Genomic DNA, 16,778 nt, shown 5'->3' on the forward strand with positions numbered 1-16,778 from the left:
GCTGAGTTCCGGGAAACAAAAATGGCGTCTTTGGGGCTGAAGGTTGCTGGTAGGTTTTCGTAAACACTAAAATAATTATTTATTCCTGTTTCTTTAAACTTTTAGTATGTGTTTTGGAGTAATATTTTCCATCTTCTCTACGTCGAAAAGTCAACCATTGTGCCTTGTTAGAGGTACCCCACCAAGGGTGTGTTGTGTTGTGTCTTATAAAACTAGTACGAGTACAGCAAAACGAAAAAAAATCCCCGATAGTGACATCTTACATTTAAAGCTGTAGGCTTACAGCTAGAGCTGCAAGATTTATGTAATGAAAACACGTTCAGGTGGCTTCATAGTAATGTAACGTGAGGGTTCGTGGTGATACAGCAGAGGTTCACAAACTAATACAACAGCAAGATGGAGCAGGATAGTGATCACAACAGCCTTGTTTTATTTTTCCTCTTTTCCTTATCCCAGTTTATTTGCTGTTGTCACACTGTTTAACAAGTGAACATTAGTAACAGAATTGACTCTTACATTAAAGGCACACTGCGTAACATTTTGGACTGTACTGTTGCCATCAGTACAACACCTGTTCCTAATCAGCTCATGTTTTTACTGGAGTGGGTAATTAAAGAATGTCAATGTCAATTTTATTTATAAAGCACATTTAATAACAACCATAGTCGACCAATGTGCTGTACAAGTACAGTAACAATATGTACAATATGTACAATAAACACAATAAAACTTAAACACTGGTAATATATAAAGGCACATACTGTGTCTGGTCTACATAGAACCGAAGGCCAAAGCAAAAAGATGACTTTTTAATTTGGTTTTAAACTCCTCTATAGTCTGAGCCGGGCATACATGTAGAGGAGGCTGTTCCAGGTTTAGGGGCCGCCACTGAGAAGGCTCGGTCACCTCTTGGATTTAGGAACAGACAAAAGGAGCTGGTCTGCAGACCTCAGACGAGCTTTGGAAGGACAGTAGAGCTGCAGTAGTTCTGACAAATACTTAAGTGCCAGCGAATTTAGGCATTTAAAACTATCAGCAGAATTCTAAAATTGCTTTGAAAGGGAACTGGTAGCCAATGTAAAGTATATATAGAATGGATTTGGATGAGGACCAAACCTGTTTAAATCTCATTGTACTGACTTGTCACATTTCCATGGAGATGAGTTGGAGACTGACTCCTGGTAAAGTTACAGTCATGTTTTAGGAGACGTGAGGAGCTCACAGCAGAGGCACCTGTTTGTTTTACATTCATGAGGTATTTTTCAGTGATGTAAATATCATTAAATAAATGCTTGTATTTCAATTGTATTTATTCGGTCAAATTCTAATCTACACAGTGTGGCTTGGACAAGAGAACATAGTATATTGGCTACAATCTGGCGTAGTGTGTTTTACTGGCATGAATCCTATGTGTTCATTATCATGCTCTGTTACGACCAAATAAACATGGAATAAAGACTTTTTGATTGTTTGAGTGCAGTATTGTATTTTTACTTGTTTTACTGAAGTTATTTCTCCTATCGAGTTATACACCGTGCAGGACAGTTGTTACTTAGTCAGTGTAACTTAGTTGAGTGTAACTCAAATATGCCATTTTTAGCTTTTTCCAGATGCTGTCGACATACCATGATGAGAGCGTACTCCACAACACCAGCTCTTGCTCAGGGCGTCCCAGGATCAGTGTGGAAGCTGGGTAGACTCAACCACATTGCTATCGCTGTGCCTGACATGGAAAAGGCCACCTCCCTGTACAGAGACATCCTGGGGGCCACGGTTAGCGACAAGGTGCCTCTGCCAGAGCACGGTGTCTACACGGTTTTTGTGGAGCTTGGGAACACAAAGCTGGAGCTGCTCCATCCTCTGGGACAGAAAAGTCCCATCGCAGGTTTCTTACAAAAGAACAAGGCTGGAGGGATGCACCACATTTGCATTGAGGTGAATTTATGTTGCTACCCTGCTCTTTCACTTCTACAAACTAGAATGCAAGTAATGAGTCAAATAAACCAAAGGTAGAAGTAGTAAAAATGTGTATAAAATATTACTTGCGTTCAAATTAACATTTACTACAGTTTAAGAACTAGTGATGGGACGATAATGACATTTAGGGTCACGATTATGTTCACCAAAATAATTGCGATTAACGATATCACGATATTCGCAGACATTACAGAAATTATGGGAACTGGGTAGCAAAATATTCATTGTCTCCTATAAACCTAGTTAAGTATATATAAACAAATTCAACTTAGAACTCATCAAAAGAAAAAAAATACAGTAAATTATAAATATTTAACAAAAAACAGCCAATCTTTTCATAGCCATAATCGAGAGAAAACCATTGGTGCTGGTTTTATAACATAGCACTATATGGTGGATTAAGCGATTATCTTCTAGCACGATAATCATGATTATTAAAAAAATGTGGCGATCAATTAATTGCCGCATTTTATCACGATTAACAATATTATTGTTTATTGTCCCATCCTTATTAAGAACTTGTAATGAGTGAGAATATAGCCAATACTCATAGACACCTAAAAGTCTTAAGTGCAGTAACGAAGTACAAATACTTTAAGGTTCCGGACTCACTTTGTGTGTCTCTCGTTTGCAGGTTGATAACATAAACGCAGCAATAGCAGATCTAAAAGAAAAGAACATTAGGACTCTCTCTGCAGAGCCGAGGATCGGTGCTCATGGAAAACCTGTGATGTTTCTTCATCCTAAAGACTGTGACGGGGTGCTGGTGGAGCTGGAGGAGGCTTAAACTTCGTGCCTTATAGAAAAGTATGATGTAATCACAAAATTTGTCATAGAAAAAGTACACCATTGTAGTACACCAATGAAGCTCTCCCCTAAAATAACGAATGCGCATTGCAACCCCCTGAATATCTTGTGTGTGACTGTATTTAAGTTTTGTGTAAAAATGTGGGGGAGAACGACCATCCATTATCTCAAGTCATTTCATGAGAATTTAGTATGTTACAAAAACAATTTCATACTTTGCAATATTGTTGGGGGAAAACCATGATACAATGTTTATTCTCATGGCGGCCTCAGGGTGGAGAAAGGCACCTAATGGGAGTTGGGACACGTCACAATACATGATCACGCCCCGAGAACAGGAGAGCCTTAGATCTTGCAACGTCTTGCATTTAGAGTTTGTGAATAAAACCATTTTGTTGTACTAGTTTGTGAACCCATTTCTGCTTCAGAGACCTCATCACCAGAGCAAAGAATATACTCTTTATTAGGCTATCCAGTTTAGTTCTAAACTGTTATTGTTTAAATGTAGATATATGTTGGACACATCCTTGGCACTTTGTCTAATGTGAAGCGTTTCTGCAGATCAAAGTAGATCACTGATAAGAGGCAGGAGGCTTCGGAGCAATAGGGCGACGCGTTTCTGATCAAAACACAATTCAGATCCAATCATCAGTCCGTTGTCAGTGCACATGTTGACCACTTCATATCCCATCATCCTTTTGGCCTTTGTAGTTCAGGCGGTGATAAACAACTTCATCCTGCAGCACCTGAGCCCACATGGCTTAAACACACCTATTTATGCAAGTCGACTTAAGGGAAGGAAGAGTTTTCAGATTAAATAAGAATTTCAAGGTAAATGGGAACCAGAGAGGCGTTTATTTGGTTACTTGACTTGAAACACAGCAAACAAAAAATGACAAACGAATGTATCTAAATCAAAGGCGAGATATTGTGCAGGTTACAAATCTTATGATCTTGCTATAAAGATATTGGTCTTTCAGGAATATGGCTTTTTAGTCACATGCAGATGAAGCAAATATAGATATACAGAAATAGATAATTCATGGGTCATCATTTAGCTGCTCTCTTTACCAAGAGTGTGCTTGTCAAACAGGTACTCTGCCATTCCATTCTGAGGAGCACCCATGCGGCGCAGGTTGGTCACCCAGTCTCCCAGCTCTTTGATGGACTTCACCTGCTCATCCAGGAAGTGACTCTCGATGAAATCACACATCTATAAAAGTGGAAAGAAGTTAATTTTGTTCACTTTATGGCACCATTATATATTCAAGTGATTGGGGCCCATAATTAGAGTTAGTAGTGCAAGTATACTATGTATTCTTCAATTAAAGCATTGGGCCATTTATTCAGATCAGAGGTCTGGTGTAACTTTTATTTTAGCACCTAACTAACTAATGATGCATCTCTGGGATTTAGCTTTCTCAACTACAAATCTTGGGTGCACTTTCCACCTCTTTCTTGTCCCCTTTTCCAACTTTGCCCATCGTGAGAGCATGGTGCGTGTCTTACATGTGGGTCATTGTGCTCAGTGCAGAGCTTATGCAGATCGAGCAGTGACTGGTTGACACTCTTCTCCAGCTGCAGAGCACACTCCAGGGCCTCCAAACCACTGCCCCACTCGTCTCTCTCTGGTTTCTGAAAAGTAGAGCAGGTCACATCATGATAAAAAACAACTGTTTGCGACAGTTTGACCCCTGTCTGCAGTGTGTTTGACGATTTCTCAGTGTCGTTTAACGTTTCACTAAAGAGCATGAGATTGTTTGTGTGTCAATGGTAGATAAGAGGCTGAGGACAGGACACACCCTCTGAAATATGCTGATGTCACCTCTCAATTCCGAGCTTACAAATGTCTAAAAAGCTATGATATTTATAAGTCAGTTATTATAATATAAAATTAAAAGCAAGAACACCATACCCTGACATCTTGGAGGAAGATTCTTCCACCTCTCTGGTTTTGAAACTTCATCAACTTTTCAGCGTGCTCACGCTCCTCATGTGACTGGTTACGAAAGAACTTGGCAAAGTTGGGTAATGCCTGGTCATCCCGGTCGAAGTAGTAGGACTGAAATTAGTTAGTATGAAAAAAATGTAAATACTCTTGAGCATGGTTATGTGACAGTTCTGTGCTGGTGAAAATACATATGCAAACATGCTAGGAATACAGAGAAATACAAAACAACAATAGGTATAAGGGTAGGTAGTATAAGAATTAGCTTCAGCCTATAACTTTAACCACGGTTTATGAACTCTTGACCATAAAGATAGATCTCTTGGTGTCCACATATAACTTGGACATCTCTTCCCTGTGTTATAGTCTGCTAAATGTACCAATTCAACAATTCCTTAGCTTCATTGAACCTTACCATGGACAGGTAGACATAAGAGGCATACAGTTCCAGGTTGATCTGCCTGTTCACTGCAGCCTCGCAGTCCTGGTGGAAGTTCTGTCTGATTTGGGAACTCATGACTCTGAAAAGTTAAACACACACTGAAAGTCAGGGGTGCAGTTATTACTCATATTACTATGATTACAGAGACATTAATGCAACCATGTTATTGCCCAAACTGGTTATTTTTCTATGACCCAATCCAGGATCTTGTGACCTGACTTCACCCACCCGCAGTCGTTTCCGCCCTGTCCAGAGTTTACGCAGAGCACTTGGCAATGTCAACCTTTGTGAATGGTCTCCCATGTAGGGTCCACTACACGAGCTAAGACACGAACTCTCCCGTTTTTGTAAACAATGTGACTAAGATCAACCTGGTGGGACTGTGAATGACCTTGAACAAATCAATCTATTAGAAAGATATTTGCTGCAATAATAAACACACCAAACCAGTAGATCATGTGGTAGTTGACGAAGAGACTGAGGGTCACGATTTGTTGTTTTATTTTATTTAATCGAAATAACGTTTCCCATTTTACTCATGAGTGAGGGTTGATTGCCATCGCACGATAAGAATATTATATACACAGATGGCCTACAGTGGATGTAAGAACAGACTATTTTTACGTGAGATAAATAAATGGTTATACATGGGCTGCTAAACAAAACTGACAAAAAACTCCAAAGGATTAAATAAATAAGCTTTAGGCTAGTTGTTGTGGTGGTGAGACGCTGCAGCGTGGACTCGAACAAAGTACGCAGAAGCCTGAAAGCGCCAGGCCACACGTACAGGGGCAATAAAACACAACAATCGAGCAGCAAAACCTGGCTGTTTAGCACAATACAAAAGTGAAATAAATAAATGCTGCATCAGAAAGAACATCCGTCAGAAATACATTTTAAATCTTACCAAGTTTGTGTTTCGATGAGGCTGAAAGACTGTCCTTGCTGGCAAAACAAACCCTTCAGTTAGCAAGCAGTGCGCGTAAAATGGAAACGCTGATAGTTGACTTAAAATCAAATCAAACTGATGTTATTTACCAATAAGCTTCGATTGATGGTGGATGGAGACAGTAGAAAGGTTGCCGTTCAAGCACTGTTGAAGCAGGTAACCTTTACTGTCCGCTAAAGTGGTATCGACTGTGAGCAGATGCGAGCAACGGCTCCAGATAAACGAGCGTAGTGCCGCCTACGGGTACGTCATATCCGGTTGATGAGGTAACCCTGGACAACGAGTACAAGTTGGTAAACCGGACTAAACGGGTTAATATAACTTAAAACAATTCACCATGGAACTTTATATTATTACAACTAAACAAGATACCATGGAGAGTTTTCAATTTGTGAATTTCTGGCTGGTTTTGTGGCCTTATTCACGCTTGGGCTGACGCTGACTCATGAATCTGTTCCACTTTCCAACATTTTGTATTCTATGTTTGAAATGCATTTACAATACATTTATATTTGATATTACAATCGCTTATAGAAACTATTACTCAGTTTCCCCTGAGCATACTCCAACACTGCTAGAATGAGCAAACATGTAAAAGCTCAATACAGACCAGAAATAACAGATGTTTGGCTATCTATCCTACATTACTTTAAACCCAAGCACAAGAAATACATACTTTACAAATGTTTAGATGCGATTTCTTCTTATGGTCAGAACAATGTTAAGTCTGACCATGAATAAGTAACAGCAAACAGGTTCTGCTGCTGCTCATGTTCCAAACATTCAATATCATCCGGACTTATTACATCCTTCAACAGGGCCATGACAAGACAGCAAAATGACTTTTGTATAAATTTTTATTAGAAAGTTTAGTCAAACAGGCCGAATCCCATGTCGTCATCAGACTCCTCTGACTCTTCTTTCTTCTCTTCCTTCTTCTCCTCAGCAGCTGCAAAGCAAAAATGTATTGTTAAGTCCAGTTGGACTATGTGGCAAGTCAAACACCACTTTATGACAGCAATCTAATGAAGCAAATGTTGGTAGGGGGTGGTCAGCAGCGCTAATTGCGATTCTCACCTGCAGCAGGGGCAGCAGCTCCACCCGCGCCAGGAGCAGCTGAGCTGGCAACCGCAACGGCGCCACCTGCAGGCATGCTGGCCAATTTACCATACCCTGAGGAGAGAATTGGCAGACATGAGAGGACACTCCAACAGGCTACATATAATTCCTTTAGTTTTAGATTAGAGTCTAGCTGTGAAATCCACGTGATTTACATGAACTCATTTAGGATTTTATGAGGTGATAAAGGAACTCAAGTCAATCATAGGCCCTGTCCACACGTAGCAGGACATCTCACAAAATGATTTGTGCAATTTGGCCCAGCCATACAAAACCGTAGATTATTAATGATCAAAGTGCATATTTGGAGAAAAAAAATCTGGTTATTTTCGTGGACAAAATAACCAGGGATTTAGGTTTCCACCTTGTGCTTACGTTCAGAAACAGCATGAATGCCCCCAAAAGTTTAGGCGATAATGATAAGTACAACACAATGGTGTTATGTCACCATTGTGCTCTTAATGCATATTAACATTCATAGATTATACTCAAGCAAATACAAATGTCATAGCATTGCGTTTCTGCTTGGGGATCTGGAATTAAAAATGTTTAACTGTATTTAGACATTCTGGCATCTTTTGAGTGTTTACTCTCCACATCTCTGGAAAAACATTCATATTTCCCTTTCTGCAAACATTGATCTAACAATTTATTAACGACTAGATGACTAAAGAAACCTGACCCTCAAACTGAGAAACGTAATTCGTAATGACCAACCAGCACCAGAAATCACCAGAATAATTTAAGAAGAGTAATGTGATAACACTCACCTGACGCAATCACCTCATTGACATTTTTGCCCTTCAGCTCTGCAATAACCTGTTGGAAAAAAATAAATTCAAGCACAAAATTTAAACTTAACCTAAATAATTCTCTTCCAGTCACAGAGCAACAGAGCACCTTTTCCATAGGTGTGTCCTCAGCCTCAATGCCGACACTGTCCAGGATTTTCTTGATATCCTTGGCCTCAGGGTTGTCATTGCCACCGAGGGTAGCGAGCAGGTAAGCGGCGACGTAACGCATCCTATAAAAACACACAAATCCATTACAGTAAAAATATGTGTCAAGATTGGTATGTTGATATGGTGCTAGTCACTTAAAGAAAAAAGGTGAAAATATTAAAAAAGCGTTTCAGCTGACACTCAACATTGTAGATGTCACAGTAGGTGGAAAGGATATTGGATTTTGAATGGCACTTTTGAGTTTAGGAAGTCATTTCTACTTTGCCACTCATTGGAACGACTAGGGGTCTATTTAGAATCAAAAGAACGCACGTGATGAGATTGGGGTGTCTGCATAACTAGCACTTTTCATGAACAATTACTCCAGCTTATTAATCCATTGACAGGATGATGTTTAGGTACTCAATATCAAAGCGTCACCTACTTTTTTTTTTTTTTTTTTAAAGCCTTGCCTATACGGCCATTGGTCTCTTCAAGAAATAAAACATGCGACTCCGATCAGTATCCTCAATTCCACATACTTCAACCATTAACTTGCTTATTTCCAGTTCACACGTTTTACACATTACAGACAAATACAACCGGACAAGGAGGAAAGCTCTACGTATTGTGCTGCTCCTGTGTTGGCCATCAGACACTTAGCATATTTTAGCTGCTGCCAACCTAGTCCCGCTTATGTCAAAAATAACAACAGAATACGGTTCCTCAAAGCCGCTGCACGTTGTGTGTTGGTTAACATTGACACTGGGATCACATTGCGATGGTGATCCAGTGATTTTGGAGGGGAAATGTTGTAAAAATGAGAGACTCACTTGGCTTTTCAGGCGAACGCGTGTTCACAGCGAGGTTAGCGCGGGCAGAAAGGACGTGACGTCACATGAACGAAGCGGAAGAGGCCCTATTTCTTCTTCGGCTGCAGCGCAAATGTAGGAAAGAGTTAGCGCCCACTGGTGGAATACAGGGAGACTGCTCCACAAATGGCTGTACAATGGAGGGCTTGTCCCAGTCCAACACATCAGGAGAATCACTTTTCAGATATTTCATATTTTTCATGAATATAGGCTATGATTTCTTGCCGCAAAATAGACTGGTATCTAGTGAGTGAGTGAGTGAGTGAGTGAGTGAGTGAGTGAGTGAGAGAGTGAGTGAGTGAGTGAGTGAGTGAGTGAGTGAGTGAGTGAGTGAGTGAGTGAGTGAGTGAGTGAGTGAGTGAGTGAGTGAGTGAGTGAGTGAGTGAGTGAGTGAGTGAGTGAGTGAGTGAGTGAGTGAGTGAGTGAGTGATCGTATTAAAGGGAGGATCTATCCCATTATTCAGGGTTAAACAAGGGCGGACAGTCCTGGACTCTGACCAGCCTGGCCCAAATTAGCGTAATTGTGACACTTCCACAAATACATATTTTAACCTCTTACCCCCCGCCTAAACATTAACGAGTGCATTTCCCCCAGTTCGGCTTTTTTTAGTATTTTTTTATTGGTATCATCAGCAAAAAGAACGGGAGAGGTGGTTGTAGAAACAGAAGCAAAATCATTCATATAAATAATAAATAATAATGGTCCCAAAACTGAACCTTGTGGTGCACCATACTCCACGGAATTCCTTTTAGATTCATGTTTTTTTTATACTGGGCTTTACCCAAATCTAAAAGCTTCTCGACTGGAGATCAACAATGTAACGCCTCATTTGAAAGCTAAGACCTACAAAAGTGATGGAAACTTTTCGTCACGTCGCCACATTTTTGTCATATTTTTGTTGTTTTTTTTAATCATTTTTTCTATCATTTTTTGTTGTGTTTTTCTCAAGTTTTTGTTGACTTTTTCTCGCCCTTTTGACGCTTTTCTTTTTAGCTTTTAGATTTGGGTAAAGCTCGGTTGAGGCGGGACCGGTGGCCCGAGAGCCAGTGGCCCTTCTGTGCTCTTCCAGAATGGACATATGGCCAGTCCGCCCCCGGGGTTAAATGTAATGCTTTTCAATGCAATTTTAATGCCCAACTACTATATTGTTAATGCCCCAAACACAAAAAACGCATCGCATATTTCTTTCCTCAGCCGATATTCTTTCCACAAAAATCTTTGAGCAAATAATTGTGTATAATTTCAGCCAAGAATTTCAGATGAATGTATTTTGGACCATAATTTCTGTATTTCGGGAAAACTTATTTTCAAAGAAATTTTGATTTAATGCCAGTTTGAAGCAGATCTAATGCTTTTTAATCACATTTAAGGCCTTCACTTTGACACAGTTCATTCAATGACTTTTAATGCTCCGTGGAAACCCTATTTTTGGCATCATTTAACTTTCAGTACCAACCAACATGTCTTTAAATCTTGTCAAATGTGTTGTGGTAATAGATAATAATGCCTTTATAGTTTTCCATATTTTGTTTTTTCATGGGAGAAATGTCTGCTTATTGATATAGACTTCCAAGTTGGTTGTTTTTCAAGTCTTTGTTATTGTCTTGTTAGATACTGCTGGTGGCATTGACAGAAAGGCACTCTCCAATTGGGTGCCCTTACTTTTGATTCAAACGTGACTGATAAATGGACCTTAAAGGTGCATTATGTAACTTTTAATGCCGGGGGGGGGATTTATATTTGTTAGTATTTGACCGTGTAGTGACCCAGCGGATTATATGAGTGGTCAACGCCTTTACTTTCCGTCAGAGTGGTCTCTACAACGCTCCAGGATCAATTGTTTGGAAGGTTTTCACTGCTGACGGACACACTCACCAGAAAACCTACAAAACAATTGATTCTGGAGCGTTGTAGAGACCACTGTGATTGAAAGTAAAGGCACCATGCGAACCATTCATATAGCCGCTGGGTCACATCACATAAAAATCTACTTTTTTTACGCATGAAAAGTTACATAATGTATCTTTAAATGACCACCTGAAGTCTAAATGCCACAACTCCTGCTCTAAACAATTTTGTATTATAAGAAAAACACATTGATCGATTGAAAAGCCACAACTTCAAGCAGTTTATTCTCGATTGTGGACACTATGGTCTACGTCACAAAGTTTTACATTCAACATTAATAACAGTAAAGAGAAAAACAGAATGGACAAAAGAGCAACACAATCTACAGGTAAGAAGCCTTCAAGCATTACACTTTTCAGAGCGTTATCAAAAGTTTCACAAATGCAACAAATTTGGTCCTAAAACAAACAAAAAAAAATCTGCCGAAATATCAGAAAACAGCTAATATTTAGCTCCTAATGAATAGATTTGCAGTGGATCAACTACTAGTTTTCTGAGACTTTTATGGCCATGGTACTCTGATCAAAATTAAGCACCAGACATTCCTCAAGTTGCTGTTTTTTTTTTTTAGGAAAATTACTTATAAAAATTGAAGATATCAAAAGAAAACCATTATAAAAAATACTCTATTGACAACTTTGAGACAAAGAACAAAACACATAGAAAGGTAAAGAAGATCGTGAAGCTGAAAAATTGCTTTGTGTTCAGATGTTGCAGCGGCATGCAAAGTGTTAAGGAAATGTACTGATGTGTGAAAGCCATTCTGATATTTTATAAACAGTTGATGTTATTTTTATTGTGTTTGCAAGCTTAATTAAAATTTTAGCTGCACCCGGTTGGAAATAATACAGCAAATGCTTAGTAACATTTGGCTAATCGAATACGCTGACTTGCCAAAGCTCTAAGCGCAATTATTGCATTTCACACAACCTCATAATTCAACATTCAATAGGAAAGTTGCAGCTTGTACCGTCAAAGGAAGTTTTCTTTCGTTCTTTTTGTTTTTTTTCTTGCATAGATAATTACTGTTACAAATTTCTCGCGGTGTATCATTACAATTGGACACTTGTTTTTCTTTATCTGCTTCGGCATGTGTAATAACATCGATCAAACAAAGAAAATGGTTCCGAGATTTGCCTTGTAAAAGTGATATCAATGGATTTACACTTCTCGAAAAACATGTGATTATCAAAACGAAGTGTCCATTCTTTAACATTGAGACTATGTTACAGCACAGGAGCACCGAGCCTCCTCTTCTCTGTGAACACATAGGTCAAGCCACAGTAACTAAATAAAAGCAAAACACGAATATAACAAAAAACAGTCACATCGCACAGCAGACAGTGACCTAAATGTGGCAAATTCAACACCAAAAACAAGCAACACAAACGACATACAAACAGCCAAATCTAACTTTCATGTCATTTCAATTTTATCCCACATTTATTTAGCCATTTACAAGCCTAACTTATTCATCCTGACGGGACAAATACTATGGCTTCATCAAGTCTAGTTTACAACTTCTTTGCTATGTACAGTATAATGCATCTAAAATGATAATAAAAACATTAACATATATATAAATAAATAAGCCACAAATTTTTCAGGGCATATTTGAAAACATGAAATAACAATGTAAAACTCGTTTAGGACAGAATATGAGTCTGTGCAGGGAGGCAATACATACATTTCTGAATGAGTTGTAGTAGTTTTAAATAGTGATGCACAGGTTAAACATGGTTTAAATGACGCATTAGTATTGTGTGGTAAAAATAAAATAAGAAAATAACACAACTATTCCAGTGATATAAACTTTGAGTCCTTGTCAATCGTTCAGAAGAGAGCGCATGTTTGAAAAGGACTTTGATTACAGTAAAATCAATGTAGATTTTCCCCTTGGAGTTGACCGACGCAAAAGCGCAATAAAATAAAAATACAGATCAACTACAAACAAAACTCTTTTCTGAACAAAGACACAGTGAATAATATGTGTTTCTGTCAATGCAGTCAGGATGCGTTTTCCTGTTACTGCACAGAAGACAAAGATAACCATTCACTTTGATATTTCAGTACCTTCCTTTCACAGAGATCTGTTATATGTCACTTTCACCAGAATTGATCTTAAAACTCTTCAAAGAAACAAGAACAAAGAGGAGTGAAACAGTACACATCACATACAAAAATAGCTTTGCCCTGAGGCACTTGGTAGTGGCTGTGCTCAAATTATTAAAAACACTACCGTTCGTTAAAGGAGCTGTGTCGTTTATCTTCAAATGCATTCAATTAGTCAACTCAAAACACAGCACAAAATGCAAGTGCTCATCTACTGTGACAATCATTGCGTGTTTAGCAAAACTGTTAATGCTAAAAGCTTGGTGTACTGTTTGTGAACGTGAACTACATCAAAACTACGGCCTGTTTGTTACACATGTTGGGCTGGGAGTGAAGAAATAGACCAGAACAGATGGCCAGAAGGCTCAAGGAGGAACAACAGGGACTGGGCATCAGAATGAATGAATTCTACTGGGGGTAGTTGTTCTGTTGTCGGCGCTTTGCCGACCTCATTTTCTCAAAGCGAGACTCCATCTCCTCCAGGACTTTAGGAGTGTACCTCACCACCAGCTTCACTGTGCCCTGAGCAGCTTTCAGCAGCTCCACTGCCTTCTCGTGGTGCTCTCCCTCCACACTCTGAAAACAGACATCCAAACATATGCAGCAAGTGTGACTTTAAAGAGGCACCAGATGATTTATCTGGTTCACAAGTTAGTCGGGATGGGTATCAAACCCCGGTATCGCAACGTGCGCCAGTCCACCCAGACCGATAAGCTCCAGCCTAAACGGGGCCGCTGCATTGCTGCGCTGATCAAGCGTGCTCAAATAATCACAAAAAAGTCTCTCCGCTCTAATGGAAGCGTTCGCTGCATCGGATCTGTTCATCCTCGCTACCCCGCACGAGAGCGCACGGTGTCGGATCATCCCCACGTTTATTCCTCCCCCTCCAGCCGTGCACGCGGTGAGACATGTGCGCTCGGGAAAGACACGCGTGTAAAACATTTTAAAAAATGCTTATTCTACTCAGAAACAGCCCGAGCCGCCGCCACTAACCCGCTGTAAAAAGCGAAACTTAACAACTTCGAATTGAACAAACAGACGAGCCGCGCATTTTTCTTCATTCACAAATAGCCTACTCGAACTTTAGAGTTTCGCGTGGCGTCTATCTTACTTACTACTTTAAGTTTTCATTTGGACTCAGTCCCCAGAGCTACAGCCAATTCTAACCAGCAGCCTTGATTTACTAGATAATAATAATAATAATAATAATAATAATAATAATAATAATAATAATAATAATAATACAAAAAAATAGAAAAGTTAGTTAAGTATTTTAAATCCCATACAACAAGTGTATGCACAAATTGGAAATAAATTATGTCCAAATGTAGAGTAATAAAAAATAAATATAGGCCAAGGATCAATGCTGATACAGATCTTTTAAAGCACTAATAAGAGTACAGTTAAAGTACTGGATCGATAAGGAGTATCGGCAAGAGTAGTAGTATCGATAAATCCTAAAGATACCCCTCCCTACAAGTTAGTAGAACATATTGTGAACAAATAACAGACGTACCCCACTCAACACGTGTACTTTAACTCCGACAGAAGGTAAACTGTAATGCTGTTCTTATCCAGCTCTGTCCGCGGTAACAGCTGAACAGTGAGGGTTGGGCTGTAGGATGCCCTTCCTGCAGCTTCCTCGTTTTCATTGTTATTTTGACACTTTTTTCAAGACGTTTTTAGATTTGGGTCAAGCCAAACAGCAGTTTCAGGTTCAGGTGGGGGTTAAGAAGTCAAGTGAGCGAACGGGACAATGTCCACGCGCCCGCATATCAACTTAAAGGCTCGTTCATACTTCACATGACACAAGAACTTTGTTCTTGCACCCTGAGCTGCAGAACAAAATGAAGTCACGTTTGCCTTGTCGCCATGGAACTGTCGTCAGTTACAATATGTTTCCATGGCTACAAGGCAAAAGTACTTGTGAAGTATGAATGAGCCTTAACTTTACAAATGTCAAATTGGATGACCAAATGTATCATACCACTCCATTGACTGACAGCAGCTGGTCGCCTCTCTTCAAACCACCGTGTCGATCAGCAATTCCACCTGGGATGATCCGAGAGATGTAGATTGGTGAGTTTTGCTCCTTTCCGCCCATTATATTGAAACCAAGGCCTTCCTCGGTTTTGGGCAATTCCACCACACGAGGATGTGAGTGACCTTCACTTGCCGCAAAAGCCGCCACAGTGGCCTAATATAGACAGCAATAGTATTAAATAATATAATTAAATTAATAATCTAATATTGTTTAGCGCCAAGTGGTAAAAATAACCTTTGCTGTGGCATTGGCCCGGACCTCAGGAGTGCTGTTGATGTCCACAGTCTCGTACACATGCTCATAAACCTAAAGACAAAAAAAAACAGAAAAGATTGTGATCCTCATGATTAAGTTTAGGTCTTTGAAACCTATGACAAAGACAACTCACTTCTCGGACCGCATTGCAGAATTCACTTTGGAGGACCCTCTGCAGCGCCTGCAGCTTCTGTGGAGGCACTTCACCAGTCCGCTGCAGCTTATCCAACAGTTCAATGGCGCGGTTAATGTCTGGAAATACAAAATATGGACAAATGAGGCAAACCAAATGAACCATATTATGCTGCTTTTCCTTCAAGGAGTCACCAACTGGTCACCCCAGACCTAGTCTTAACGTGAAAGGGTTTGCAGATCTCACAGTGGACACATCTATGTCCATTTACTTAGGCTAAAGACAGACACACCTCAGCAAAAACAGGATGGAAACGAGCCATTTAGCTATAATCTGGTGCAATACATCTCTGTCTCTATGAGCTTAATGTCTCAGTACATTGTCCCTTTAATAAAGATTAAAATAGTAAAGTCGTACAACTGCACAGAGGCTTAGAACTGGTTGTGACAGGACTTTATTTTTTAAGTTAAAAAGTGTTGCAATCTTCAATAGCTTGATTCAATACAATCTATTAGTAAGTATTTCACACGCAATAAACAGTACATTTACAAACGTGTGATCTGGAGTTGGTTTGGTTCACAAAAAGCACTGCTTTTGCTGTTGTTGACCCTAACAATGCAATAGCAAAGCCACTGTAGTGTGCATGAAACATTCCCACGCTTTGAGATACAGTGCAACGATGTAATTTCATGACTCTATGTACTGCCATCCTCTACTCATGTGCATTAGGCCAAAGTGACAGAATTTGGAACAATTTACATTATGTTGCTGATTATTGTCGGTGGCTACCAAGTCGTTAGCCAACAACTCAGCGTATTAGCAAATAATACACTTCATCACCGATTCACCATAAATGACCAAGAACCGTCTGTCAGTGAGGTCAGTTAGTCAGCACATATTATGCATTTCTGGCAAGTTTACAAACTTCTAAATAAAAGGTGTCTGGCTAATGCTAACACAGAGGCTGAAACCGCCCCATGTCACAGTAAATATTTTCAGCTAGCCTTAACAAATGAACAAACCTCTTTCCAGGCGAACAGGCTCTCCAAGTGACGCCATTCTGGTGTGATGGTCCTTTTGCTGTGGAATAAGTTTTTGTTTAAAAGACAAATATGGGAAACTAAAATTGTTAATCCTCAGAAATGTCGTGAGTGCTTAGCCCAGACGATAAATCAGATTAGCCAAGTTAGCTACTAGGCTAGCTGCCAGTGTCATTGTGCGTTCGCGGACTGTCGGAAAGTAGAGCACCGCCTTGTAAAACTCATGAGCC

The 16,778-nt window shown here is 39.7% G+C and overlaps 4 protein-coding genes across 4 annotated transcripts; 1 reads left to right on the plus strand and 3 right to left on the minus strand.

Annotated features, from left to right (window-relative positions):
* Positions 1-7: 7 nt before the first annotated feature.
* On the plus strand, positions 8-2,814 carry mcee (methylmalonyl CoA epimerase). Its single transcript, XM_079555388.1, has 3 exons — positions 8-49; positions 1,601-1,935; positions 2,612-2,814. Exons 1-3 carry the CDS (start codon positions 22-24, stop codon positions 2,762-2,764), a joined length of 516 nt encoding a protein of 171 aa, XP_079411514.1. The 5' UTR covers positions 8-21; the 3' UTR covers positions 2,765-2,814.
* An 802-nt stretch (positions 2,815-3,616) lies between these two features.
* Positions 3,617-6,356, minus strand: fth1a (ferritin, heavy polypeptide 1a). Its single transcript, XM_079555160.1, has 6 exons — positions 6,213-6,356; positions 6,082-6,115; positions 5,148-5,253; positions 4,700-4,846; positions 4,294-4,419; positions 3,617-3,997 (listed from the first exon to the last, which is right to left on the minus strand). The coding sequence occupies exons 3-6, from the start codon at positions 5,247-5,249 to the stop codon at positions 3,839-3,841; spliced, it is 534 nt and encodes a 177-aa protein (XP_079411286.1). The 5' UTR covers positions 5,250-5,253; positions 6,082-6,115; positions 6,213-6,356; the 3' UTR covers positions 3,617-3,838.
* A 610-nt stretch (positions 6,357-6,966) lies between these two features.
* On the minus strand, positions 6,967-9,117 carry LOC306962495 (large ribosomal subunit protein P2-like). Its single transcript, XM_079555638.1, has 5 exons — positions 9,017-9,117; positions 8,143-8,266; positions 8,013-8,061; positions 7,201-7,296; positions 6,967-7,072 (listed from the first exon to the last, which is right to left on the minus strand). The coding sequence occupies exons 2-5, from the start codon at positions 8,263-8,265 to the stop codon at positions 6,993-6,995; spliced, it is 348 nt and encodes a 115-aa protein (XP_079411764.1). The 5' UTR covers position 8,266; positions 9,017-9,117; the 3' UTR covers positions 6,967-6,992.
* Positions 9,118-11,208: 2,091 nt separating this feature from the next.
* On the minus strand, positions 11,209-16,726 carry lin7c (lin-7 homolog C (C. elegans)). Its single transcript, XM_079555893.1, has 5 exons — positions 16,531-16,726; positions 15,509-15,627; positions 15,355-15,426; positions 15,064-15,273; positions 11,209-13,652 (listed from the first exon to the last, which is right to left on the minus strand). The coding sequence occupies exons 1-5, from the start codon at positions 16,565-16,567 to the stop codon at positions 13,485-13,487; spliced, it is 606 nt and encodes a 201-aa protein (XP_079412019.1). The 5' UTR covers positions 16,568-16,726; the 3' UTR covers positions 11,209-13,484.
* Between the last annotated feature and the right edge of the window lie 52 nt (positions 16,727-16,778).

This window comes from Gobius niger, assembly GCF_951799975.1.
Source record: "Gobius niger genome assembly, chromosome: 4".
NCBI lineage: Eukaryota > Metazoa > Chordata > Actinopteri > Gobiiformes > Gobiidae > Gobius > Gobius niger.